Source organism: Athene noctua, chromosome 8, assembly GCF_965140245.1.
Source record: "Athene noctua chromosome 8, bAthNoc1.hap1.1, whole genome shotgun sequence".
NCBI classification, from domain to species: Eukaryota; Metazoa; Chordata; class Aves; order Strigiformes; family Strigidae; genus Athene; species Athene noctua.
This window is the reverse complement of record NC_134044.1, coordinates 12,552,856-12,580,776: the sequence shown is the minus strand read 5'-3', so window position 1 is coordinate 12,580,776 and position 27,921 is coordinate 12,552,856. Positions and strand designations below refer to the sequence as shown.

General features: G+C 37.8%; 1 protein-coding gene and 1 long non-coding RNA gene across 15 annotated transcripts; one reads left to right on the top strand and one right to left on the bottom strand.

The window, feature by feature from the left end:
• Positions 1-193: 193 nt before the first annotated feature.
• Positions 194-27,520, bottom strand: ZBTB38 (zinc finger and BTB domain containing 38). 14 transcript variants are annotated; one of them, XM_074911588.1, is made up of 4 exons: positions 27,374-27,520; positions 26,469-26,534; positions 21,005-21,111; positions 194-6,225 (listed from the first exon to the last, which is right to left on the bottom strand). In XM_074911588.1, exon 4 carries the CDS (start codon positions 6,223-6,225, stop codon positions 2,653-2,655), a length of 3,573 nt encoding a protein of 1,190 aa, XP_074767689.1. In that variant the 5' UTR covers positions 21,005-21,111; positions 26,469-26,534; positions 27,374-27,520; the 3' UTR covers positions 194-2,652. The 14 variants fall into 14 exon arrangements, 12 of the variants coding, with proteins under 12 accessions (XP_074767689.1, XP_074767688.1, XP_074767685.1 ...); XM_074911587.1 differs by lacking the exon at positions 27,374-27,520 and adding an exon at positions 21,506-21,558 and having other exon boundaries at positions 26,469-26,957; XM_074911584.1 differs by lacking the exons at positions 26,469-26,534; positions 27,374-27,520 and adding exons at positions 21,506-21,558; positions 25,567-25,842.
• LOC141962913 (uncharacterized) lies at positions 13,108-27,174 on the top strand. The gene is made up of 3 exons (XR_012634010.1): positions 13,108-13,367; positions 25,838-26,013; positions 26,951-27,174. It is a non-coding gene; the product is annotated as an uncharacterized LOC141962913 (long non-coding RNA).
• Positions 27,521-27,921: the final 401 nt, after the last annotated feature.

The window sequence follows — 27,921 nt, the reverse complement described above, 5'->3', positions numbered from 1 at the left end:
ACACAGTTCACCTGTCTTCCCAGTCCTTTAAGATACTGAGCAGACAGACTCTGTTCACCTCAGCATTGTGTTCACCCTTAATGGTATAATGCCAGGAGATACCATCACTTTCCTTGAGCTCTGACGTGTTCTCAATTAACTGTTTTGACCTTAACGAAGGGAATGTTTGGTAATGATGTTGCTTAATCTTCTAATTAGAAGATACACATCTCTGGATCTTATAGATTATATAAGTATTGACCTAATTTAAAAAATGGAGAGACTTACAGAAAAATATGAAGATGTTATTTTAATTAAGCAAAAACAGAGTTATAATCACTCTTTCTAAAAATAAAATTAGACTCTTTATCAATCCTTAACATCTGCATTTAATATTTTCTGCTGAACAAAAATACAGATGCCATTGTGTAGCAAATTACAGTCTTTGACAACGTATAGTATTTACCTTCTCTTACACTTACTTTAATTCTAATTTGGTCATTAATACTCGACTCATTACTGCAACGTGTTACTTGTAGTAAAAGTGCCACAATTGAACTATAAACATGACATTGCCATCTTAAAACTGCTTTGCTATAAACTGTAGAGAATATACAGAGTTACAAAGTCATTGTGTTTTTATCAAAATATACAAACCCCCCCCAAACCTAACACAAGCTATCAGTATTTTTCTTATGAACTATACAGTTATATAAAATATTTGTAAAATTATCTTTATATTTATAAATATTCTACCTTATTTGCTTTGGTCTATAATTATCATCATACAAGTCCACTTAGAAGATATCTTTGTGTACTTTCTTTGAAACATTGTAATAATTTCCTGTGTTTATTCTTCTATTATCCTTATTTAAATGGAACCAAAGCTGCCATGAACCCAAAATTTCTCAAGGGGTTCACAGCATTCACCAACGATAGAATAAGTGGACTACATTATTACTTCAATCAATACTGTATTATCATCTCAACTGCAGTTTTATTGTACCCAAGCTATAGTTTCTTCTAAAAATATTCAATAAGACGAAGTAAACAACCTGTGTACCATATTTGCACATAGAATGAAGTTGAGGATCACTAACCTTTGTCCTGACTTAATTTTTTAACACTTCACAGAGATGAACGGACATGACTAACTGGAAATGCAGATACGTTAAAACAGAGCCCTATCATACAAAATGCAACTTGTAGACATACACCCTCCTTGACTTTTAAAATTTCTTCACCTCATTTAAAATTAATCATGTTTTCACAAAATAATATTAATTATAATGTTTTGGCGATGTCTTTCAGAAACCTGTTCTCCTGATTCTTAGCAAACTGTGAAGCCGTAAGGGTCATCATAACCCTCTGGTGCAGCAGGACGACAGAGGCAGAAAAGCCAACACTCCTCCCTCCAGCAACTCGTTCCAGACACCTCTCTGCTATGGGCCCAAGGTACTGGGCCAAGGGACACCACACCGCCGCCTGCCTGGGGCCAGATGCTGGCATGCTTAGGGGGATCACCGAAAAGGGACAATCAAAGGTTAAATGTTGTATTTAAGGCATGGGGATGACAGAGAACCCCACAAACTGGCCCTATCCCTGTTTATACACAGCAATTGCCTCAGGGATATATACGGAAGCAAGAATCTGAGTATTTACCTACTCCTCCCAAAATCAAAGTATTTATGGGGAGTGGCTCTGTTGGTTGTTGTCCAGGCATTATTCCAGGATGAGGAGGAAGACTCTGTCTAAATCTCCTCTTCTTCTGCTGAGAAGAATGATATTTCTAAAAGACAGGAGTTGCAGACCCACCAGGAGGTGGACACTTATATACAGGATTTCTTTAAGCTGGACTGTTTCATGAGAACAATTTTCTTGAGACAAATGCACCTGAACAGCTCTACCAGGCCATCGACATTGGGATCGATGCAGTTTGGAAGACTGACTAATGTGAGTTCCACTGAATCTTAATAAATGTCTCAGATATCATAAACCTGGAATACTTTCTACACAAGCACTCAGACTTAATGGTTATTATGGTAACTACAAAACTGAGTATGAAAAGGAAAAGAAGTTTAAAGTCCTGAATATGTTTTGTAAATGTTGAGTTACAGAAAAGCACACCAGAACTCAACTGTACTTCAGCATACCCAAGTTCATTAAACATTTCTCACCTTCACTTTAGAATACACTAGATTACAATTGTTTATAAACACATTACTTTTTGTTAAAAAAATGCAATATATGGTTTCTGCAGCAAAAATTCCTTCTACAGAGTACACTGTGAACCTACATACTTATTTTGCCTAGAACGATTCTGACTCAGAAACAGCACTGTAAAATAGTTCAGTGACTAGTTTCCTGTAATGCTAAGTAGAAGGATTTTGGTTGGTTTTTGTTTTGTTTTTTTCTTTCTCCCTCTCTATATGTTAGAAGTCTATTGTGGCAAAAGTATTTTGGGTCTTTCACATTAAGTTTGTATTATTGCAAATACTAGGTTTTCTCTTCTGTGTTATTTTTACTTCTTTTGCATATATTGACACATTTAGATGAAATATATTTGATCTTAGTAAATGATACTAATTTGAGTGGAGATGTTTCCCCGTTTAATGCATCTGTGTTTTCTCCAATATATAGTTTTGGATTTTTCTTCTTTTGCACAACTGTCACTCAGAGTATAACTTCTGGAGTTACATTTTGTATACTGTTTACTTCACTTCCTTCTGACCTGAGGAAATGTGGATTTTCCAAAAGTTTAGTACTTTCATTGCAAAACTGTTCTTTTCTATCTTGCGGACCTGAACTTTTGAATAAATGTTTCTTCTGGTGCATTCCCAGAGCAGCTGCTGTCTTGCAAATTTTGGGGCATTGAAAGCAAGCGTATCCTTTTCCATTATGCTCACGTACATGCCTTTGCTCATGGTTCCTCTTGGTAGAAAGATACAAGAAGCTCTGAAAGCAGAACTGACAGTGGTAGCGTTTTTCTCCAGTATGGATTCTTTCATGTATTTTGAGTGTTTCATTTAAAGTGAACGCCTTATTACAGTATTGGCAGACAAAGTCTTTTACACCCAGGTGAATACGTTCATGTTTCTGTAGATTTCCAGGAACTGAGAAACATTTACCACAGGTTTTACAAGTATAGGGCTTTTCCCCAGTGTGACACCTCATATGCATTTTTAAAGTGGATGGACTCTGAAATTGTTTTTGGCATAACTCACAAATGTAAGGCTTTGAAGGAGCTACATGCCAGTGCACGTGTTCTTGAATTTCTGCAGTGGAAGACTGATCTCTTTCACAGAGCTCACAATGAAGATTAGGCATTTCCGTGTTCTCTTCCTGACTGATCGCCTTTTCCTCAGGAGCATTCCTGAGTGCATACTCTCGACTGCATGTGTTGGGGCTTTCCATAATGGTGTTCTTGCTTCCATGCTTTTTCCTCCATTTGGTCTTTTTCATTTTTCTTAACTGTTTGGATTTCTTTTTTGGTTTGTAATTATAATAGGGTCTCCAGGGTTTATCACTGGAGTCCTGATCACTTACGTCATCACACATTTCTGTCAGCTCCAGGCATTCTGAGCTATATAGCCTAGATGGGCTTCTTTCTTTTATTTCCATTTCTGATTCCTCAATTAGGTTGTCCTGCTTGGACTCGTGTTTAGATTTTCGGCCCCTTTTACAAAACAGCTTCGATCCTAATATATGTCTTTTTACAATAGCCTCATTACCAATTTTTACTGTTATTTGACAAAGAGGTGCAACATTGCTGTCAGTAGATGTTCCAGGTAAGGCAGGCTTTGCAATGTACGTTTCAGTTTTACTCGATTCTTGGACTGTAGTAGTTGTTTTGGTAGATGAACCTCCAGATCCTGTGACATGCTGCGTATCCTCAGCTGCTTCTGCTCTGTTGTACAGCAGTGGTTTCTTTTTCTCCTTAATAGTTTTTGATTTTGTAATGCACTTCCCATAATTATCTGACCCATATTTACAATCATCATTTACAGATTGACTAGGTACATTATTTGAAGATTCTGTCTTACTGTTTTCTACAGAAGTGACTGTTTTACTGTGCATTATTACTGATGAAACTCTGCTACTGTGCATTATAACAGAGGGTGCAGAACTGCCATAACTGATGACAGAGGTTGAATTTTCATTCACATTAGTTAAAGATACAACTGAGGAATCACACTCCTGAGAACCAGAGTCATTTGCAGCAGTGGAAACTCTTTTTTCAGTTGTGAAAAAGTCCCTCTGCAAGTCAGAATTTAAGATACCTACTCCCCAAGAGGAAGAATTCTGAGGATTCGTAGAAGATGCTGTATCGTTACATGAAGATGTATCCAAGGCAAGAGTTCTGTTGTTTGCTATTATATTACTTTGAAAATTCAGGGGTTGTAGATCAGAGCTAAGAGAACTCTGAATGAAGCAGTTAGAAGAAGCAGTTTCGCTAACCTGGCTACTTGTTTGAACATTTTCATATGAAGAATTTCGGTAGGACTTGTAAGGTAGTCGCCTGCATTTCATAGGTAAAAGTCGATAAAGTTTGTATGGGTACATACTTGGTTTTAAGCCTCCATTTGCTGTCTTTTTATTTACTGAGAGACGATGGTCAATTGCATGGAAAGACTTCTGATGATTTTTTAGTATATAGTAAGTCATGAAAGTCTCCAGGCAGAAAATGCACTGATACCGTCTTTCTCCAGTATGCCAGATCTCATGCCTGGTGCGATACTCAGCTAATGCAAATACTTTATTGCAGTAGTGACAAGGGTATGTTCTTCTCCATGAATGCACGTTTGCATGTCTTCGAAGGCTAGACAGCGTTACATAACTGCGCTTGCAAACAACGCAAGTATATAATATCTGTCCATCAACGACTTTAACCAAGTGATCTGTCTCTGGTAAAGTGCAGTTTGTGTTAGAATAATCAGCAATGCTGTTTTCAGACAACAAAGACTCTGCATTTGCATATGAACTTCCATTCCTTCCATCTGTAGCTGTATAGTTATCTGCAAAATTTTGTTCATTTCCATTGTGAACCGATAAACTACTTGATCTCATGCAGACTTTTTCATGACTTTCCAGTATATTTAGATTTGCAAATTGTTTGCTGCAATATTTGCATACGAAAGTCTCCTGATGCTCTGAATGGAGCTGAAGATGAGTACTGAGTAACGCACTGTCATTGAACGACTGTGCGCAACAGTTACAACTGTAAACAGGTGGAACGACAGTTGCCACAGATCCAGAGCCACTAGCAGAATTGTTTTCCTCTTCTCTAGTTAAATGGAAATCTCCTGCTTTATTTTGAGGTTTTGGAAAGGAAATAATTGTCTGATCAGTAGCTGCTTCATGTTGGGCTTCTGTAGTGGTTACTGTAGAGGCCGGTACTTTTGCTATAGCCAAACCAGTTCCCTGGGGCTTAAAAGCACTCTTAGCAGTACTACATGCTTGTTTTCCTGGCTGACTGACAGGTGTAGCTTGGAGATTTTCATAGTGGTCTTCACCCATCTTGTATGAAGGGCTGCTATCCTGCTCAAGAAAAGGTGTTCCTTGAAAAGTATCTCCCCCAGAAGACACTGCATAAGAGTGTTCGGCCAGCGTACTGGCTGGCTCAGCATCCTTGCAAACCTCGCTTCTGTCGATGTTGGGAGCTTGTACTGTCTCAGATACCTTTTTAAAGCTTGCCCTCAAATCAAGTGGAGAAAACAAACTGTTTTCTGTTTCAAAAATTGAGAATGCATTTGTAATTCGTGGTCCATTTGTCACAGCAGAGTCTTCGTGTCTCTTTTCATGCTTTTCCTCTTTGACAGTCCCTTTTTCATTAATACAGTATGCATATGGGCAGGGGGAACTTGAAAAATTAATATCTGTAAGATCTTCTAGAAATGATATTCCCAGTTTTTTCCCTGCAGCTGCAAGGTCCGTTACAGTCTCCTGCCTCTTAACAACTACTGTGGAACTGTAGATGTAATTCAGAATTTCTGTAAACACTTCAGCTTTGAGATCATCTAACTCCAGTACATGACCTGAAATACAGATAGTACGACTCCAAAAAATGTTTTTAAAGTAAAGGCTTGAAGCTGCCAGCACATTACTATGGGCTTTAAATTTGGTATCTTCCACAATTATGGTGACATCACATAAAATACCCCGAATGCGCTGTTCATTTAAAATGGAAAGAACAGTGTCACTGTGGAAGTCGTCTTTGAGATCCTTTGAATGGGACATGACTGTCATCTACAAGAAAAAAAAAAGAATATATTTAGAAGGCGCTTTTCATCCATTTCAGCTACAGATCAAGTTTATAGTTCTATATTTCTTTCATATATTTTTAAAATTTATTAACTTTTAAATTTTAAGAATAATTTTGCCATAGCATTTTAGGTTGAAGTCATCTGAGGTTGACTCACGCCAATACTGAAGGTAATCTATGTACAGCTCAAGGATGCAGGAACATCTGTAGCCCCTCAGCAGGAGGCAGAGGATCTTCTCTGTCCCCATATGGGTCTGTCACCCACCTCGTGCCTTTCATTGGGGACCACAGCCGCCAGCTTTCCGTTGTGCCAGCGGGTGCATCTGCTTAGGTTCACACTGAACGACTCACTGAACCCTTGAGGTAATTCCCCCAGCATGCGCTTGAGGTATTTGGTAGACATTAAGGGGAAGGCTGAATTGCTGTGGTTCTGTGGATACTGGGGACTTTGTTTTCTAGGGCAGTTTGTCAGACAATGATTTTACAACACAACTGTTGTAAATACCCTTATTAAGCTGATATTTAAAACAGGGATCAGAGATCCCATGCAATAAAGTTTCAATTACAGGATAAGGCTTTATAAACAAACTGATGCACAAGCAACACAATTTTGTAAACAATAGTGGAGTATGTATAACACTATTTACACTAACAGTATTTTTTAATAGTGATTACATCTTACTAAATAGTTTACACTTTAAAATAACTGAAAGTTTATAAATAACTGAATTTATAAATTCAGTGAACAAATAGAGAGTAATAATGTTTTTTCTTCAGTTATAGTTTAGATTTATAGTGTTCACACTTTGTAATTTGATAGTCTGTTCTTAAATTCTACCAAATAATATTTAATTGCAATAGTAAATACCATTAATTTAAAATTAATGGTTAATTAATAACATGGCAAATTAATAATAATAATGATGTTTAATGCTGACAAAAGATCAGCCAGGCTGTTCCTGTATGAATACAGTAGTTTATTTAATTGAGATAAAAGAGACAAAATAGGAATGAAAAATAGACTGAAAAAATGGATTAATTTGACAGTAGGTATCTGGAAAAATCTGACTTAAACAGATGATTATTTTGTTTTGTCTAAATTCAGATCTGTACCATATACTGACTTTTGTTCCTTTTTTCCCATCTCAGAGTAGTGTTTTCTACTACTGCCCATTTCTGACTTCAAGTCATGAAGAGATAGTAGTCCTACTGGCACTTACCAATTACTACAGTAAAAAAAAAAAGTGTATTTATTAAAGACCTTTTTCTTTCAACTTATGGAATCGAAAAGCACCTTAAAGAAAATTACTAACTACAGATATTTTGTAAGATATGTTAAAATAGTACCATACTGCAGTGCTCTAGTAAGTTAGGAATACTTTCTAAACATTCCATCTACTGCTCAAAACTTAAACATTAAGCTTGAAAATTTTTATTATGACACTTACCCTCCAATAGTTTACATTAAAAATATCAATATATTTGTTAAGATGGGTTTGATCCAAATGGTGAAATAAAGGGTTAACCCATATTCACTAAGCAATGGCCATTTAGAATGCATTGGCTCTCTTACTCAAGCTATTCAGAAGTAATCCTGTCTTGAAATTAGGGTCTTTATCACAAAATAACATGGGACAGACACCCTTGCTCTAGCTAATCTAGTTACACTTGGGACACTTTATCACAAATCCACCAGCTACTTTACTGCAAATCAAATTATACAAAAAACAGTGACAACCTTACTGTGAAGTCAAACACAACGAAGATCATAATTTGGTACATTGTGGATGAAGCTTAGAATTAAAATTTGTGCTTTGCAGCATGGCCACTGTTTCCATCAGAAAGGTATTGTCTATACAAGTGGCCAAAACTTCTAATACAGTTTAATGGCTGAGAATTTTCAATGCACAGAATTCAGAAAAATCAAAATTGCGATTCACAAAAAATACTTCTGATGTTTACATATGCCACAGATGTCAAGAAATTAATTCATCAGTATAAATGTGATAGAAATGTAGACATATATTATTTGGTTATCTGGTTGCTCACAACAGCTGTAAAACTAGATGCATTATTTTGCACCTGTAAATCTTAAAATCATAGTTTATCACGTGTTGATATTTGCCTTAAAATACGAGATATTTATTCCTTTGGAGTGATAACCTGACATGCACAGTAGTTAGGTATGGTTATCTGCTTTGGTTTGGTATCTGAAAACCCATATATAATTGTAGATGGTTTCTAGTATAGAGTCCTCTACAGAAAGAATACTGACAAGAACACTTTTCTTCAAGCAAGCAGCCACTATCCCATAATTGATTCTTTTTTCTCATTGACAATGTCTGAGATTACATCTGACTTGCTCATGTGATGTGGTATTAGAAACCAACTGTCAGACATCAAAAACATTTCACAACAGGAGCTATTGATAGAGTTATTTCCTGAGCATAGGAAATAAATGATGTCAACTCTACCTCCCAGTGAACTGCCCCATAGGAACTTGCCTGTGTTTTTTCTGTTTCTTTATTGGAGACAGATGGTTTTAGTTCAAAGACACATCATCTGATATAGTTAGCTAAATATATCAGACTGCTGCTTCTATACTGTTGCGGATGAAGGTATCTCACACTGTTATGATTTAATAGCAATTTAAGATTAGCGGTGTGAGGCAGATCAAAGGTTAAATTTTAGCAGTACTTAATGGTTGATTGATTTAAAGATTAGCAAAGTGATCTGGTAAAATATGTTGATTAAAACAGCGATGTGATTACAGGTTCAAGAATGACAAGATTCACACTAACTTACTACAAGGTATTCTGAACCAAAGTGTACATACATATGTAAAACAGAAGACATACACACACACGAACAGCACAAAAATATTTGTCTGTCCAGTGAAGTATATATAAATAGCCACACCTGTGAAGGCAGATGTGCGTAGTTAAACACATGGATAGATTCAGAGGTAGATGGAAGAGGCTAGCCTATAGTTAACATTCCCCTCTTCTCAAGTCTGGAGCAAATACTCACAGTGCATTGGTATTAGTTAGAATCACTTAGAATCGCTATTTATAGGGTCCTGGATAACTGACTCCTGTCAGGTAATTTTCCATTTCAGCTCAACTCGGATGAGGAGATACTCTGGTACTTCCCACCAGCTGTGCAGGCCTAGAACTTGCTAGATTTTGAAGTTCTGGTATCACCCCCTTTGGGCCACGACCCACGTACAGAGGCACTGGACTGTCAGGAGGTGATTGACTGCCATTATCCTTCCCAAGTGATAGGGGAAGCAGGAGCCAGGTACATTAAGGCGGTGCCTAAATGCTCCGGTCTGCTGCCTTTCGCAATCCATCTTGGGTTGGTATGTGGCCAGGAGGGGGGAACAGCACCAAGCAGCCCGGGGCAGAGGGGGGGGGATGGGGACTACACCACCACATATACTAAGAGGCATTTATAAACGAGGCCTACAAACCCAAGTGGCTTTAGTAGAAGTTTTCTTATTCAAGTAGCTATTTCAAAATTTATACTCCTAAGGAGAAAAGGGAGTATTTTCAGCTTCAACCTGCATGTACACAGATTGCCATTTTCTGTAGTCCTGGATATTTTGGTATGCTCTGTAAAATATCAAACTAGATTCCTTGTGTAAGGGCAGTAGAAATTATCATTTGCTATTTGGAGGTTTAATTTTTTTTTTTTGCTATGTGCTAAACCATCTGCTATGTATTTCATTGGAAAGTCATACAGAAAAACTGCAGAGCAAATTGATTTTCAGAGCCAACACTTTTTGCTCTCTGTCTCAACCTAAGCATTCCCCAAATAGTTCCTTTATTCATGTGTGTAATAATTCTCTACTGCCTTTTATTTTACCTGTCTTGCTTCTTGCATTTGTGAGAATGTGTCTGAAATGCTATAAAATCAGAATGCTCTACCTAGCACACACATAAATTGAATATTTTTGGAATATTTTACATTCCATTTGCAGTTCATACTGCAAAAGGAAAACCCACTCTTCAGTTTCCAAGGGAGCTCTGTCTACTGAGACCAAGAACACACTGAGATCAAACTTTTCAGATGTATTATTATTATTAAATATTTTCAATTAAAACAACAGAAAGTCCATTTGGAATGTTACTATTCTTCTGTATGATTTTTATTATAGAAGAAATTATTATTTGTAAGTGATGCCCAAAACATATATAAATACCATTTGACCTATTAAAGGTCAAAAACTCATCAGACTACTAAGCCATCTTTTTTTAACACAAGTATGTGTGTTATTTTGAAACTTTTTACTCTCACTTCAGACATAAATAATTTCTTAGAAATCTAAACAGTACCACTGTAGTATAACCTTATAATAGTCTTTGGTGCACCTATAGGTAATTTCAGTTTCTGAACAGCAGAATTTTTGATGGGGGGTTACCTTACTACTTGCAGATTTTCTGTGAAGACAGTAACAAACTTAACCTATCGTTAACAATTATTAAATCACTTTGAGAAACAAGATTTAATTATTCATCTGAAACTTATGTGTAACAGTCAATAGGCTGATGAAACGATAATGTTACCTTTGCCGACATCAACAAAACACCACTCCATGACAATAGTCATAAGTGAAAATAAATAATACTAAAAGTTAATGGAAAGATCAGAGATTGATGCATCCAAATACAAATTTCATTACTTATGCCTCACAGGTGACCCTGCTAATTATAAATATTAGAGCAGCCAACTGTACACAGATGTTGCAAAGGAAAGAAACTACTGTTAATTCTTACATTGATAGTACTCTGAATTAAACAAAGATATCACAATGAGTTTTACTGGTCAATGAATACCAAATATAACAAAAATAAAATTTTTTACTACCTATTGCAATCTAGGAATGTGTTTTTTTAACTTCTGCAGCCCACTGCCAGGCAAGAGTGCCCCATTACGTAAGAGAAAAGAGTCTTTTATTTCACTTTGGCCACCTAAATTTGAAAGACAAGCTAGTGTCATCAACAAAAAAACCATTAAGGCCAGTTGCTAGTATCCAGACAAAATAAAAACAGCACAACACTTGGTAAAGTGTAGTAACAGTTGTCCCTCTGTTTTCTTATTCCATGCATTTTTACTTGGATTTTAAAGGAGCTAATATTTTCTGGTACTTACCAACATGACACTATGGAAACATGTTCACTCCACAATTTTCTTATGTTCAGTTTCATTCCACTCTATTACCATACTCTGAAGGCTCTCTCTCTGCTTTGCTTCCGGCCTGTTTCCCCCGCTAAGACAAACATTCATCTGTGTCTAGCTCTCCTAAAGGGCACCATTTTGTTCTAAAGCAGAAATAGGGCTAGGCATCACAAAAAAAAAAAAACAAAACGCAGACAAAACCAAGCACATACACACCACATGCCCCCCAGCTCTACTATCCTGATTGCCCCCCTGGAAACCTACAGTCCAATATCACTCTTATGATGGTAGCTCAGGTTTTTTTATGGAATGGTTCCCCAGTCCTGTCTGGGCAGTACAGCTACACAGGGTTGCCCCGACCAGGGTCCCTTCAGTCTCCTTGCGGCCTCAGGCACGCTGGGAAGTTTTAATGATGTTTAATTATGTTTAATAGCTGCAGTGGTGTATAGCTTAGTGCTCCAGTCTACATAGCTACAAATTATTTCTACATTTTTATTTTCTCTTTTAGACTCTCACTGCTTGCATCTTGCCCTATTAACATACCTTTTCTACGTTATAGCCTTATAAGCATGACAGACTTAAGTTTTTCCAGCCTTGCACCGTTACCTCTAACTTCTAATTCAGACAGCTGGGGGGTGGGCGGTATTTATCACAAGAATATGATACTGGTATTAGCAGATCTCTGAGGCCCCCAGCTGAAGCGTTCTTTCAGAGTTGTAATTCTTCCCTATTATCAGCGTCCCTAACTCAATCTCTCACTTCCTACTTTACAGTTTCTACGATCGTTTCTGGCCGCATGGAAAACACCCCTGAGGACCTTACCAGCGCTCGGCGCAGGCTTGCGATTTTTACTAGGGGTGTTTCTCACTTCGGCAAACCAAGCGCGGCCTGTCTCTGTAAGCGGCCTCTCCGTCACCGACCTGTCTACAAAAGTACCTGCGCACCCCCCGCGGCTCCCCGCGCGCGCCCGGCCCTCGCCGCTACCGGGAGGCTTCGCCCTTCCGCCGCGGCGCTTCCCCCGAGCTTCCCCCCGCGGGGCCGCGCGGGCGGGGGCGGCGCCGCCCTTGGCGCGAGCTCCCTGGCGCCGTTCGCCCACACGGGGGAGCCGGCCGCGCGCGCCAGCCCCCGTCCCCCCGCCTCGTTACAGCCAGATACGAAATAAAGGCGTTTTCGGGTACACCCGGCGTGAGCTGCTGCCGCTGCGGAGCTCGAGCGCGACTGCCTCTTAGTCCTGCCCGAATCAGAGACGCGCGAGCTGCCGGCGCGGCACGGTAACGCCAGGACGTTTGTCTCTCAGAGCGGGCCCTCCCGAGACATCAGACGTTCGGCGGCCCGTCAGCGGCCGCTCGCCGGCAGACACTTCCTGTTTACGGGCAGTCGCTGCGCTCGGGCCGGCCCAGCCTCGAGCCGAGGAGGCAGTGCCCACCCAGGTTTCTCCTACAGCACCAGAATCGCTTACGCAACCTCACGCTCTAATGTAGAGAACTCACTGTTGTTGAGCTACCTGGCGATTACAAACCGTGTCTTTGGGGCTTTCTCTAGCCGGGAGGACGGCGGCGGCGGCAGCAGCAGCGGCGGCGGCAGCAGCTCAGCGGGCGGGCGCGCCGGATGCGCGGGCGCGGGGCGCGGCGGCAGGTGCCATCTTCGCGGCAGCGCGGGGCCCCCGGCGCCCGCCAGCCCCGCCGGGGCGCGCGGCCCGCGCGCGGCGGCAGCAGGGCGCAGCAGCCATTTTGCTCTGATAATCCCGGTAATCAGATTTGCCTGTGGCTTGTGAAATACGGGCTGCCTCCAGCGCCCCGGCTCCCCTTCCTCCTCTGCTAACTGCTGCGTTATTTTTCACGTGCCTGTTTTACAGCAAACGCTCGGCGCGTAATTAGCGCAGCCAGCTGGGATACTGAGCGTATCAGACAAGATGTTTATATGCAAGGACTGTGAATTTAGAAAGGTGAGGAAATGCAGTGTTTCGGTGTCTAACCCCTTGCTTCCTAGGCGTCGATGCAGTTTTGCCCACGTAATTTAGAATTCCTCTTAAACCTCACAAAGCATTTTGATGGCCTTACTCTATCTCCTTCAAAGCCTTTCTCAGGGAGAAAGAGAAAGCATTTATAGAGATTCATAGCCTCGCACATAACTTCTGCAACTTCCCACTAAAAGGGACAGATGAAATCCTTCTTGAAAAAATATCTGAAATGAATTACATTTGGTTACTGAAGTACAACCACATTTATTTTCCTTACGTGATTATAGTATCATTTAAGCGTATATAGAAACTCATGAGAATGTTTATTTTAAAGTAGTAGTCTTATTCTTTGATTTTGGGTTTTTTTCTGATTATTTACTGCCTCAGGAAACAAGCACAATACTCTTAGTGCATCATAAGCACTAACAAACGCTTAGCTTGATTTTATTTAGCCAGATGCTCTGTTATGTTTGGTGCAGTCTTATATATTCTCTCTGTGCCTCTCACTTTAAATAGCCAGCAAAATTTGTTTTCCCAGTACTAAGAATCATGAAGCTTAAAGAAAAACGGATTTGAGACAGGTGGAAAACACCGTTGGAAAAATGGACAATTTGCTTCTGTCTTAAAGATTGCTTGAAGATACTAATTTTGCCTAAGACTAACCTGTGTTTATTTTTACATGCTATTTTGTATGAGGTTTACTGGACAGTTACTTTGTTTTAAGATTTTAAGCTTATGCATTACAAGCACTGAATAGTAGGAACTGATTCACTTAAACAAAATCCAAAAGCATAAACTGTTTTATCATTGTCACCCTTGATGAGCCTGGACCTAAGAACTTACCCAAAGCCCCTTCATGATAAACACTGCTTATCTGAGAAAACTATTTAATATCAACATAAGATACACAATCTACTGTAAGGATGGGAGGTCTTTTTCTCAGCATTCTGCCTTGGAGTTATCATATGCTTTCCTGGTTGTTTAAAAGATACAGAAGGAAAGTTGTTCTTGTCCTGAAATTGTCATAATTTCACAGACTGATCTATACAATCCCCTTCTTTCACTATTTGACACAACCCACATTAAAAGATCACCTTAGAAATGCTGAACATCTCAGTGGAGAGCTTAATTACTGCTTCTGGATAATGAATTTTTGTAAGTAAGTTCACCTGCTAAAGAAATTAGTATCTTTTTACCTTAGGAGTCTGCTAGCACAAAATGGTTTCTTTCCTCTCCTGACAAGCTGAACTGTTCATATCAGTAGCTGTTTACCAACAGCTATGGGAGATGGAACAAATAGTTGAAGAACACAGCAGTATTGATTGCAAAAGGAAAGTGCGTCCCAAAGTTTTCACAACCTTCTTTTTTTATTCCAACCTACATAAGTGAGAAGCAAAGTTTCATAACTCACATATAGGTTGCTTTTAATCTTGGACTTTGTCTATTGCTTATTTACTATTGTTTCTTTATTATAATTTTAGGTGCACATATACATATTAATGTGTATTAATGAAGATTTCTGACACAAGTGCTATAAAAAGTGTTTGTGACAAATGCGTTGTCAATAACAATAAAGTAATATGGATTAAATTAAACCTGTTGTAATCCTTTAAAAGAAAGAAATGCATTACTGAGCAACAATAAATACAAGCATTTTTTTTAGATTACATGAAACAAATTTAAGGAAGATTAGGTTATGCATTCCCCCTAAATCTTAATTAAAATTATTTTAAATTCTTTTGAAAATCAGATGCATAACCATCATTTGTATAGCAAGTACCCCCAATTTAGAGAGATTAATTTATTTGTACTTGACTATTTGATGCTCTGACAGTCTTAATATCTATAGACAGTGTGATTTGGAGAAAACTTTTTTTTTAATTGATATGAGTGGGTTTTTCATGCAATTTCAGCACATCCACTAAAAAAAGAATCACCTTTTCTGTGACTAGTACTGTATTTGAAGCTACTATTTTCCATATATGTATAATTTGAGCTATCTGGAATTCACAGTCCCAGCATCTCCTTATGTATTAAAAATATTCTTCAGAGTAAAAAAATTATAAGATCATCTTGGCTGCACCCAAGATTTTACATTCTTATTGTAATGTTTCATGTAAAATCAATTGCATGTAGAGAAAATGGAGGAACTGGTGCTGCAGTCAGACCTATGTGAATGGACTACACTGATATCTGTGAGAAGTCAGACAAGATTTATCTGCATCTGCCGTCCTGATTTCAGGGTGTAAGACACAATACAAATTATACACTTTAAAAATAGCTATCTTGCTAGTGTATGTGTATTAATGTGTACTAATTCACATTAAACATATAAATGGTTGCACATACCATCACACAAATATGTTCTTTTTAAATAGAAGTCCAAGTAGTTTAGCAGCTCTTCTTACATGGTAAAATTGCAAGGTATAGAGAAAATTGTCAGCAAACTTTTACTTCTCTAAAATGTATAAAACGGTTCCAGTGTTGCTGAATTGCTGGTGTTTGGATCCTTTGCCGAAGTCTGATAATCTCACTTCTGCAACTCATGGCACATGGTATTCTTTCCTTAAGAGTATTTCAGACTGCCTAGGAAAAAAATGTTCCAATGTGCCTCTCTAGTCAAGCAGTTTCAGTTCTTAAACAACAGCAGGAAACAACATAAATAGTATACCAACTCTTGCAGATTCCTCATGAGTGACAAGATTTTGGCCAGGGCTTGACTGATTTCCTTCTCAGTGCCCAGAGCAGGCCAGCCTATCCATGAGAAAAGCGCTTGGATGGACTCTTCATTTTGCTCACTGCTGAGGTCAAAGCAGCCAGTGATGCTGTTTTGGAGGAGAACACAGCTCCTCTCCGCCCCTTGGGCAGGCCAACACTTCACTCAGAACTGGGGTGCAAGAAGGACCCAGCAGCCCAAAGTGGCTTCACTCCCTGTTCTCTTAGACGAGCAAGGGAAAGAGTTGCTTTGTGTAACCCTTCTGAAGCATCAAATGGAGGAAGAGGAAGGGAGAAGGAGCGCAGTCATGGAGACCTGCAGCAGCTGCCTGCTCCTCCAAGTCTGGTTGAGAGGACAGGAGCCTGGCAGAACTCGCTTGGCTCTCAAACTGCCTGAGCTCTGATGTGCACCAAAGTGAGCCTTTCTTCAAGGTATGTTGCCTTGTTAAAATTTAGGCATGGCCTAATCTGAGTCCCATTAACACTAAGCAGAATACATGCAAGCAATTTTTAAAGGTGTAACTATACCTTTGTCTCTCCACCAGTCTAAAAAAGAAAAGCAACAGCAATAACTGACATTAATCCATATTCTTCTTTTGCACAAAATACAAAAACTCATGTTGTAGTGCTGCTAAGAATCAGCTGACTTCACATCTTGCTTTCTCTGAACAATCTCAGTATTGTTTTCTATTTAAGTCTTTGTGCTGGTTTCAGCTGGGATAGAGTTAATTTTCTTTTAGTCGCTGGTACAGTGTGTTTTGGATTTAGCATGGGAATAATGCTGATAACACACTGATGTTTTAGTTGCTCAGTAGTGCTTATCATAAGTCAAGGATTTTTCAGTTTCCTGTGCTCTGCCAGCAAGCAGGTGCACAAGAAGCTGGAGGGAACACGGCTGGAACTGCTGACCTGAAGTAGCCAAAGGGCTATTCCACACCATGGGACGTCAGGCTCAGTGTAGAAAATGGGGGGAGTTGGCCAGGAGGGAAGATCACTGCTTGGGCATCGGTCAGTGGGCGGTGAGCAATTGCATTGTGCATCACTTGGTTTCAGTTTTTGTGTTGGTTGTTTTTTCTTTCCTTTTCCCCCTTTGGTTTTATTTCTCTCTGTTACATCCCTTTTCATTACAATTATTATTATATTTTTATTATTATAATATTTTTAAAATTTTAGTTATTAAGCCATTCTTATCTCAACCTGTAAGCTTACTTTTTTTTCTTGGTTCCTCTCCCATCCCACTGGGCTGCATGGTGCTTAGTTGCTGGCTAGGCCTGAACCACAACAGTCTTTCATTTTTTATGTGCTGCTGACAAGCCACTTTCTAGCCTCCTAAACTTCTGGGACATATCACAGTCTTAGCTAGCACAGATCAGTTGCAATCATGAAGCTATGTTTACAGACAGAGTAACAACAAGACACATTTTTCTGTTGTTGACTGTTGTCAAATGTAGTAATTTATATATTTGAATAGCTTGAAACAAAAGTAGCAAATTTGGACAATTACTGTGTGGTATTCTGTTGCTCATGCAGTTATCAGAAAGACAAAATAAAAGTAGTCGAACCCAGCCTCTAATTTTCCAGTTTTCAGAGGAAACATCCTTTTACTATCTGAACCAACATCCACAAGAGCAGCAGCCAAGCTGCGTGCTCAGGGGCCACTGTCGCTCTCAGTCAGGTGTGCTGGGGGCCAGGCCAACGCAGCCATTCGTGCCCTTCACTACAGCTGATGCAGCAAATCATGCTAGACTGCAAACAGAGCTGAATCCTTTCCCCTGGAAACACCTCATTTAGTTGGTCTGCCAGATGGCTGGACACAGCCATTTTGAAAGCTAGAACTGGTCTTCAAGCTGTTAACTGGCCACCACTGATCTCCAATATTCCTTAAAATATTGCAAAATATTTTTATGTTTTTGCTGTTATAGTGGTAAACTTCAGCATGCCAAAACCAAGGCACAAGTGATAGCAGTTACTCTGATTTATCACTTTAGTATGGCCATTTATTATGACTACTTACTGGACACAAGAACTTTGGCTCTTAAATATTCTTATGCTTCATTTTGTGCTGACTTAAGTGGCCCAGCCCAAGCCCTCCAACTCCTCCTCCATCCTGCTGCATGTTTCCAAACTAAAAGCTGTACTTGGGGCCTCTGCTCGTGCAGTGGAGGAGGACTGTAGCAGAAGCAGGTAGCAGCTGGCAGGAAGAAAAAAATCTTGATGGCTCCAGCTCTGGTTTGTGCTGCCTGCACTGCCACCAATGTGAATTGCCCCAGGCACAAATCCTGGCCTGACAGTGAGCTCAGCTCAGATGGGGAGCAACAAATAATAAAAAGGAAAAAACAGCTGACTTGCATCTCCCTAATCATTTCCTAAACTCTTATTTGTTAAAGAACCTTAATAGTATCGTAGCACATGATGGTATATTATAACATTGTTTATGGTTCTGGATCATGAAACATTCATGTGAAAGTGTTCAAACTATCTGGAATTAATACTAGATTCTGGTACACTTGACCGTTGAGAGTTATGGACATGTTTAACACTGCCACGATAATCCTTATTTGCTAAAGCTCATTGTTATGTATGAAGCCGCCTTCTCTCTTGCTGCACACTTCAAAAAAAGTCAATGGGAATCTTTTCATTGATTTCAAGGGGGGTTTAATTAGGCTACTGGTCACATAAACAACTTCTCAGATCACACAACTGAATATAAACTCACGATTTGCAGATTCCCATTTTTCCTGTCTTTTTAATGATTAGCATTTTAGACTTATTTCTTAAAGATCTATCATCTTGGGATAACATAGTGAACCAGAAGGGTTATATATGCTTTCCATTTTATGTACAAATGAATACAAAAAGCCAAAAAACCCCTGTACGTAAATTTGTTTAAGTCAGTAAACATATTTGTCACAACTGATCCTATATGTCTGAGCTTCTTTTAAATCCAGGAATATAAACCAAAATAGTACCATACAAACACCTGCATGGAAAGCGTGACTACTGTCTAAATGCTACATCCAAATCTTATTTTGAAAGTCCTTGAACAACTGCCATTTTGACTTTTTCTAAGCTTTTTCTACACCCCCACCCCCACCCCGCCTTCTGTGTTAGGAGACACCACTTGGTCATATCTCTGCCTGGAAGCGCTGGATAGAATGAGAGTGCTACAAGCAACACCAGTTTTGTTTTTATGAAGTGGCTTTAGTTTGTCACTGTGTACACCAGTATAATTATACTTACTTTAGAATCCTGGTACAAGATTCGAATTTAGAATGCCTGAGCATTTCTGAAAGATACCGTAAACCTTTGTTTCTGTTGTCTTAAAGCAGAGCTCTAAGTATTCCGAATCTTGGAGAAAGGTTTCCATTTGCAGACCAAGCCTACCATGCCAATTTTGTCCAGTTATTTCAAGTCCAATTTAAAGCACAATGAAAAAATCAGAAGAGATTGAAAACATGATGTTTTTAGGTTAAAACCTCTGAGTATTAAGAATCCACATTGGGCCATGCCCCAAAATCTTTTTATATGGTGATTTTCAAGATGCATGCATTATTGTGAGCACATGGTATGTAAATGCATTGGGCTGCTTAATAAGCATTCACTGACACACATCTGCAGCTTTGCTAATGTACCTTTTATTCGTATGTGGTTGCCAAGGAAACAGGTTATGGCCCAGTATTCTACCTAAAATATACTGAGCAAGTGTTCTATGATAATTTACTTAAAATAGGTACAACTTAGATTTTGTAGCCCATTGCTCTCTAAGTCCAGGTAACCTGAATTTATCTAATTTTAATGTTTCTCTGATTAGTTTAAACCACCAATGCCATCCTATTGTCTCTGGAAATCCATTACCATTTTCTACATCACACAGCATTGTGTACTAAAAGTAAACTTAAATACAGAAAACATTTTGAGATACTTTAGGAATTGAAGAAACTTTTGTTTTGTTTTAAATTTGCTTCCTTATCTTACATCCTGCCTGGTAGCCTTAATTACTTATTCCTACTTAGAGATATCACAGCATTAATGACTATGATGCAGCAAACCATTTCCTGCAGAAATTTGTGCAAATCGTGCCACTGAAATCAATGAAACTACTCCCTTTCTCTAACGCAAATCATACTCCTGTGATGCAAAGAACCATGTTCAAAACTAATGAATTAATCAGGATTTCAATGATTCTTTCGGTACATACATATCTCAAATATAAAGCACAGGTACCAGACAATTTATTTTAACCAAGATGATTATTACACATTCGCAGTAAGAAGAAAGGAAATTGCTAATGCTTAAAGAAGCCATGCAAAATGTGAAGCTCTTATTTTGAAATATCACAATATTATACTTGAATTTACAAAGTGCTCTTTGCAGCTCATGATTCAGGAGGTTTTTACTACCATGATTACAGTCACGTATAAAGGTACAGATCAGATGAACTACATACAGCTTAACCAAAACAACATCAGAAGTGGGCATTGGCACTAAAGGAGTTCTACTGTATGGCACAGATTTGTAATGAACACTAGTGACTGGGATCCAGGGTTAACATTCTGGCAAGCTTAGGAGGTTTGCTTGCCTGCCAATATGTTTGATTTGTACAGATCACTGGAGGCTGTAACAACCTTTTTCAAAGATCTGTTCTGCCTGATTTTGTTTGTCCAACCTCTATGGCAATGAAAATCCAGAGGGAGCTGGAAAAATCCAACAGTACTGACATGAGAATAGAGCAATGTGGTACTATAGTGAGAACAACTCTTAAATCATTGGTTTAAAAAGGTAGAACTTTAACTGAAAAAAATAATCATGTAATGCAGTGGTTTAAAGTGTTAAATACTTTAGCACGCTTTCTATATGAGTTTTAAAGAGATTTCAGCTTGCTATAATCACCCCATAAACTTACCCACCTAAAATGAAGTTCTTCTGTTAGAGTCTTTTAAAAGTGGTATCGACAGGTATTTTCGGCAAAACCATCTCAGTAATTTTGTGAATTCTGTGGCTACTGTTATTCAGCCTGCAAAGGGGAAAATCCAAATGTAATGACTAAATTATTAGACAAGTACTAATTTCCAGATACGTTGTGGAATTCATCAATATTTTCCCCAGAGCGCTGTAGGACTCCAAATCTACATCGGGGAGGCTTACAACACACCAGCAATGAAACAGTACTGTTAACCAAACTATTGCAAATACTGCTTCTGTCTGCACTGTTTTATTACAGTTTAATCTGTGCAGTGCAAACTGGACATAATGTTTCATAATATGTTCTAGACAGAAATGTAAGGATGTTTTCAAGTTTAAAATGATTTTTCATTGTGCTCAATGGAAAAATTAGACTAAAATTAATCCTTGGCTCTACTTCCCTTCCCCCATCTCAACTATATTCAAATTATTGCTCGCATATTTACCTAGTAAGACATCAAATAATGGAGGCTTCACAGCTTCCTCAGTTAGTCTGGTCCTGAGTTTCACAAGGCAGAAGTCAGTGGAAAACAAGTGTATTTTAAGATGAGCTTCACAGTTTCCCAGTTTAGAAAACAAATCATGGTACAGGGAGAAACAGTCATCAGTACTAGCCAACTTCCTTCACTCCACATAAACTGCTGAAACCAATTACAAGTTATTCTTTATCTTAAAATCTTTTTTTTTTTTTTTTTTTTAGTCTTTCAAAAGGCCCTTTCTTTCTCTTCTTTCCATTCTGCCACTTTTCTTTTGGTCTCTTTTGTCACAGATATCATCACAGTATCTGTGATAATGACATTTCTAGGCAACTCTTGTTCTCTGGAATACACTTCCTGTATCTCTCCACTTAAATGATTATTCATTGTTGTCAAACATCCTGATTTTATGTTCTGTATCAAACATCCTAATAAAGTTATCATGTAATAGTGTAAAAATTATTCAGAACGGGGCTTTGGTTCAAAAATACTAAACAAAATAAAATTGTTCCATAAAGCAACTGCAGAACCTTAAGGATAAGGCCTTATGACTCAGCTGATAGGCATTTATTTATATTGCAGTAATTAAGAATGCATAGATCCATCTTCCATTTGCAGATATGGTGTATACTTTTATAAATAACATTAGGAAATACAGGATCCATTACTTTTGCTTTAAAAGATAAGAAGGTGAGCTTTTTTTTTTGTTGATTTAGCTGAGTACATTTTTACTATTATCTTGATTTGAATAAGTATTCCATAGCTCACATTTACCCGTAACAAAGGCTAGAATGAAGGAAATTTGCATTAAGCTGTTATTATTACTTCAAATACCAATAAAGTCATATTCACAAATGACTGTGAAATATTACAGTGAATGGGAAGCTTAAGCATCACATTTGAATGAATCTGCAGTAAAAGATCTTATCAAAGCTAAAGAATTCCCAAATTTGAGAATACTAGAATTCAAATATTATATATAATAAAGCCCTTTAAAGATGTAATAAAGCAATTCACATGATAAAGTACAACAGACACTAGATGCCTCCAAAGGGTTAATTGGTACCTGTTCATTACTACCAGAGTTTGCCTAATAGTCTGACAAATATTATCTGAACACAGATAGTTTCACACTGAGAGACATGCAGTTTCAAATCAAAATGAAGTTTAGAGGCAAAAGTAACCTTAATCAGAAGGTAATTGAAAAGCGAGATAACTCTGTTACACAGAAATGGAATTTGCAAAGAACACAAATTTCAATTATAAAAGGAAGGACTTAGTATCAACAATTAGACTTCTATGATAAAATTGGAAAAAAAAAAAACAACAAACAAACAAGCCCCCCAAACAATAACATTTGCAGGCTGAGCTGGAGGTGTGAAAAACTGCACCTGCTCCTATGTGCCCCCGTTAGCCCCCTTGGCCAGGGAGAATAAAATGGATGAAGTTTACACAAGATTTCTTATGGCACCTCTGGCTATAACATTCTGACAGTCTGCATTAGCTAGATGAAACTACCATTAAAATACATACAGCAACCCACGTATAATAGTCAAACTGGAAACATCTTGCTAATTACTAGACTCCTCTGTCATAAATAAATCAGTTTCTTTAGCTAGAAGAAATTACCCTTCACAGGCTGCCAATGAGTTTTTCCAGAATCATGAAAGCACTTGAGTTCAGTCATATTAATTACAAGAGGACTTGCACCCCCTAACAAAAGAGCAAATTTGCAACTGGATTTAAAACAACCATAGCGAAGCATGCTCATGTAACGGAGCTACACTTTTTTAAAATGTCTCAAGTGGGTATGTTTGAACACAAAGACGTAATAAAAACAGTTTATCGCTAAGTGCTCCATCTCTTCTAAAGATAAATATCAGCAGCAATAAATAGATTGCTTCTACATAGCGTTTGCTCAGCAACTTCCTTTAAAAATAACCACAGAAGAAATAAACAAAGAAATGCAATTTTGATAACTACATGTAATGGCGCATTCCATATTAACATTTCAGACAGGAAAATAATCAGCAGAAGCAAGCTACTGGAGATAAATCAAATTACAAAGAAATGTAAACTCTAATATGTTACTTGAGAGATGCTGTTTATTACGTTTTCAGTTCTGCTTCTTTAGGTGGAACAGGGGAATATTGCACTGTGTCAAGTGCAATAATAATCTCATAATTATGAATCAAATGGTTTTATTATCATTATGAAGCATTGGCCTATTGAGACAGATGATAAGTCATATTCCTGAACAGTTATACTCTGTTTATTTGGAATGCACCGAACTGATATATTTAGAAATAAATTAGAAATAGTTTGATATTACTGACAGTGTCAAGGCTATTACTGATAATTGGCTGTGCTTCTAAATACCTCTTCTGCATTAATGTTGAGTGCTGGGTCCTCATCCACACAAAATATACTTAGTCATTTTAAAGTCAAGGACATGAAAGGAAAATGGCTACCCTGCTGCAAAAGTCTTACTGCAGTAGTGAGAATTTCACAAGTCATGTACAAAGGAGATTCATAAGGAGATACACTACGTTATAAGCTCAGTGCAGATGTTTAGTAACATCTGATTCTGTATAAGCAGTTACCTGTGGTACACCTAAGATTTAACTTTACTGATGCTGTTAAAAATATTAGCTAGAAATAAAATAAGGAATTATAATACTTAAAATTTGCAGAATCTATAAGGTCTGCAAATTACCGCAGACCACAAGAGAGCTTATTCTTTGAAGGCTTGTTAAAGATCCGACAGCAAGTTCTTTTCCATTATGCTTAAACACAGTTCTTTACCAGAACTTCAGAATGGGTCCACTATTTAAAGAAAGGTTTATTAACATTACTGTGGCTGAATTCAGCAAAAGTGAAAGAAGATTTAAACATACTTCTGATCCTCTCCACTTCTCAGCTGCTAAATATTTCAGTGATACTTTTATACATGTGATAATGAAACTACCACTTTATATACATACAGTGCAAACCTTGACCTACATGCAAGACTAGGCTAAATTAAAAAAAGAAACTGGGGTACATTTCTGGAAACAACCAATGCAAAACAGGAATAAAATAGTTTTTTCCTGTGTACAGCTTTATAAACATGGCATCGTTTAAGAAATGATAGCCGCATGGAAACATAAAATGAGATCAGATTCTCATTTGGAACTGAAAGGAAACAACTGCAAAATTTCCATTTGCATTGTGATATTGCTATTAAAGAGAATCACATCTTTCTACATCTATACTATTGCACCTTTTAAAAGGATTTGGTTGCCAAGGAAACTGGTTCTGGCCCAATATTAATCTGAAACAAATATATTACAAAAGTTGGTGTAAGTAATGCAATACTCATAATTCTTTTTATTCTTAATGCTCAAATTCAGGTTTTTGTACCTAGGGCTGTTAAGTTTTTACTTCATAACCTTTTTTTGTGTGAAGTAAAACACACTTCAGTAAACTGATACTCAGTTTAAGCTGACAGGGCCATTTATATCAATCTCTCTCTTTAAAGTCCTTCTACCTTAAAATCAAAAGAAATGCTGCAGATTTATGTTTGTAGCTAATACTGAAAATATAAGCATTAAAGCATATTAATCTTTATTTAAGATTTCGCACAAAACACAAAACCGCTTACGACAGAATTTAAATATTTTTCATTTTCCTTATCTACCTCATTTTTTTACTTTTGCATTTTAACTGCAAGCTTAGTAATGCTTATAGTCAGATTTAAAATGTAATTGAATCAATAGGGTTTTCAAAAATTCTTTTGTTGCATAAGCGTTGCCACGCCCTTAGTACATATGATTATTTTAACAGACATGATTGCTCTACTTTCACAATAGATTTTTTAAAAACAGATAAGAGCAATTGTCATGCCAGTATGTGAAGGCAACAATTTAATATTATGTTGTTTTCATTAACAGTTTAATACATTTTTAAACTGACAGCTACATTCCAAAGCCCATTTCATGTTCTTGCAACACTGACCGAGAAATCAGTAAAACATGCAAATCTCAACCTACCTGCGTGTACCACTTAGTGCAGTGTTAGCATGGCAATGCACCCAGCCATTTTTATGTAAAGCGATGGAGATAAGTTCTATTCTTGGTCTTCTTGATAATTTTTTAGAAGCAGTTGTCAAAAATCAGATGGGAAGCAGCTTGAATAGACCGTGATCAGGAGAACCGAGTTTATCAATAGGGAAAGCAGGAGTGGGGGAAAAAAAAATGTCCTCATCCAAGGTTTTCCGAAACTGCAACACAAGGTTGGTTTTTTTTTTTTTCTCCTCCTCAGAGGGTTCAAAGCTTGAAGCTGACCACTGCAAAGGCCACTTGTCACATTTACTGAAAATCAGCCTATTGATATCACAGCTGAAAATATAAACTCGACAACCAAAGCCCATTGCACAACGTGGACTGCGTAAGAGTTAAAAATAGATTCGACGTGCCTCCTACCTGCATAATAAATATGTAAGTTTCAAGTGCTTTAATTCGATATTCACATTAATTAACAATACAATATACATTATTTAAACTACAGTAAACGCAAGAAGAAAAAGGGTGACACCATCTGGAAGCACAGTTTGCTTTTTTTTTTTTCCCCCTTTCCAAGGGCTAATAATGTAGTTTGAACGTGATGACAAGCTAACAGCTCACCACATTGCAAATGAAAAAAGAATTCTTAAGGTGATGCTCAAATATCTAAGCCTGTAATGAAGCACAAACCAGTCTTCACTACTGCATGACATGGCACACAGACCATTTACATACTCACATTTGAGATACTAGGCACAGTATAATGAATTCAATACACAGCATGCACACAGCACAAGCAACGTTAATCCTGCCTGCCATTTTAGGCTTGCAGGAGTAAGATACATACTGCAGCACAGCTCTGGTAAGGGAGGAGGCAAGGGACAGCTCACCTTAAATGCAGTATCTGATTAATGTTGTAAGTGACATTGCGTATCAGCTACAGAGTCTTGGTTCAACTGGGTGGGAGGGAACAAAGAAAATTGTCATCAACTGGTGATGCAAGATGAGCTCCAGTCACTAACACTGTTAGCAAACTCCAAATTCTACAATGATACAGTAGTAGGCATTTCAAACTCTTATCAAAATCTGTCTGTGCAATGGCTGAGTCCGCCTGCCGGGGAAAACAAAACAATCTTCTTGCTTATTGGAGAAACGCTGGAGTGACTACAGTAACATCCTCTTGATGCAGAAGGCTTTCACGTCGCACATATTAAATCCTGGATGCATTTGCTGTGCTTTCCTATTTTTTAAGTCTCACAATTAAAAAATAAAATAAAAAGACAATGATAGCAAAAATAGCATAACTAAGGTCTAATGTTCACAAAAATAAACCATTTCTTTTTCTTTCCTTTCTGTTTTCTCTCTTTTACAGTCCATCAAAATCCTGAGCAGTATTGACAAACCACACGAACACAGGGTCTGACTGCATGATCAGCTGTCTGTGTCTACGCTACACCCTGTTAACCACAAGCAGTGTTAGAGCTAAATATATCTGCAATGCAGAAACAGTAGGTGCTATGTGGTATACAATTCTGATTAATTATAAAATATTTTTCTACCCTCAGATACAATAAATAAAAGAAAATTTGGTGCTGATCTCCATCAGGCACGGTATCTGTCAGACTTGCAGAACGTAAAAGCTGTCCTAAGTATACTGACCTAGATAGCACTAAGAAGACTTAAGCAGCGTGCAAGCATACTCACTGTCAAAGCAAGGAAAACGAAACAATGATTGTCTAATCAAACTGAAAGCAACAACTCACTACCACAGTATGAATTCCAAAATGCTACGTACTGTATATGCACATCTCATGTTATTGGAAGATGCAAAGCTCCTTTGTTTTTTTTTCTCAGAGGCTTTTCTTAGCTACGGTTGCACAATGACATTCTGACATCATGGAGGTCAATGCAGATACTAAAGTGCTGTCGTCTTTAAGAAAAAAAAAATTTTGAAATATTAAACCACAGCTGCAAAAATAATAATAGTAAAAATGATAATGATAATTAAAAAATTTACATCACCTACTTAACATCTTTTTGTTACCTTCCCAGATGAATAGCATGCACATTGTTCAGCCGCATACGTTAAATTGGTATCACCCTCTGCAGAGACTGCAAGAGTAATTGTGGGAAGTAGATTTTTATAAATGTTAAAAAAGGCTTATTTTCTGGAAAACTTCAAAATACAATAATATTTTGCATATATAATGAAAAACATACAGAGAAAAAAGCATTAAAAACTGCTAATCTGAGGGGTTTTTAAATGCCTATTAAGCAAAACTGATTTTATTTTCACCGTGTCTCCAAAGGGAGAATAAGAGAACCGTGCCGCAGTCTACTATA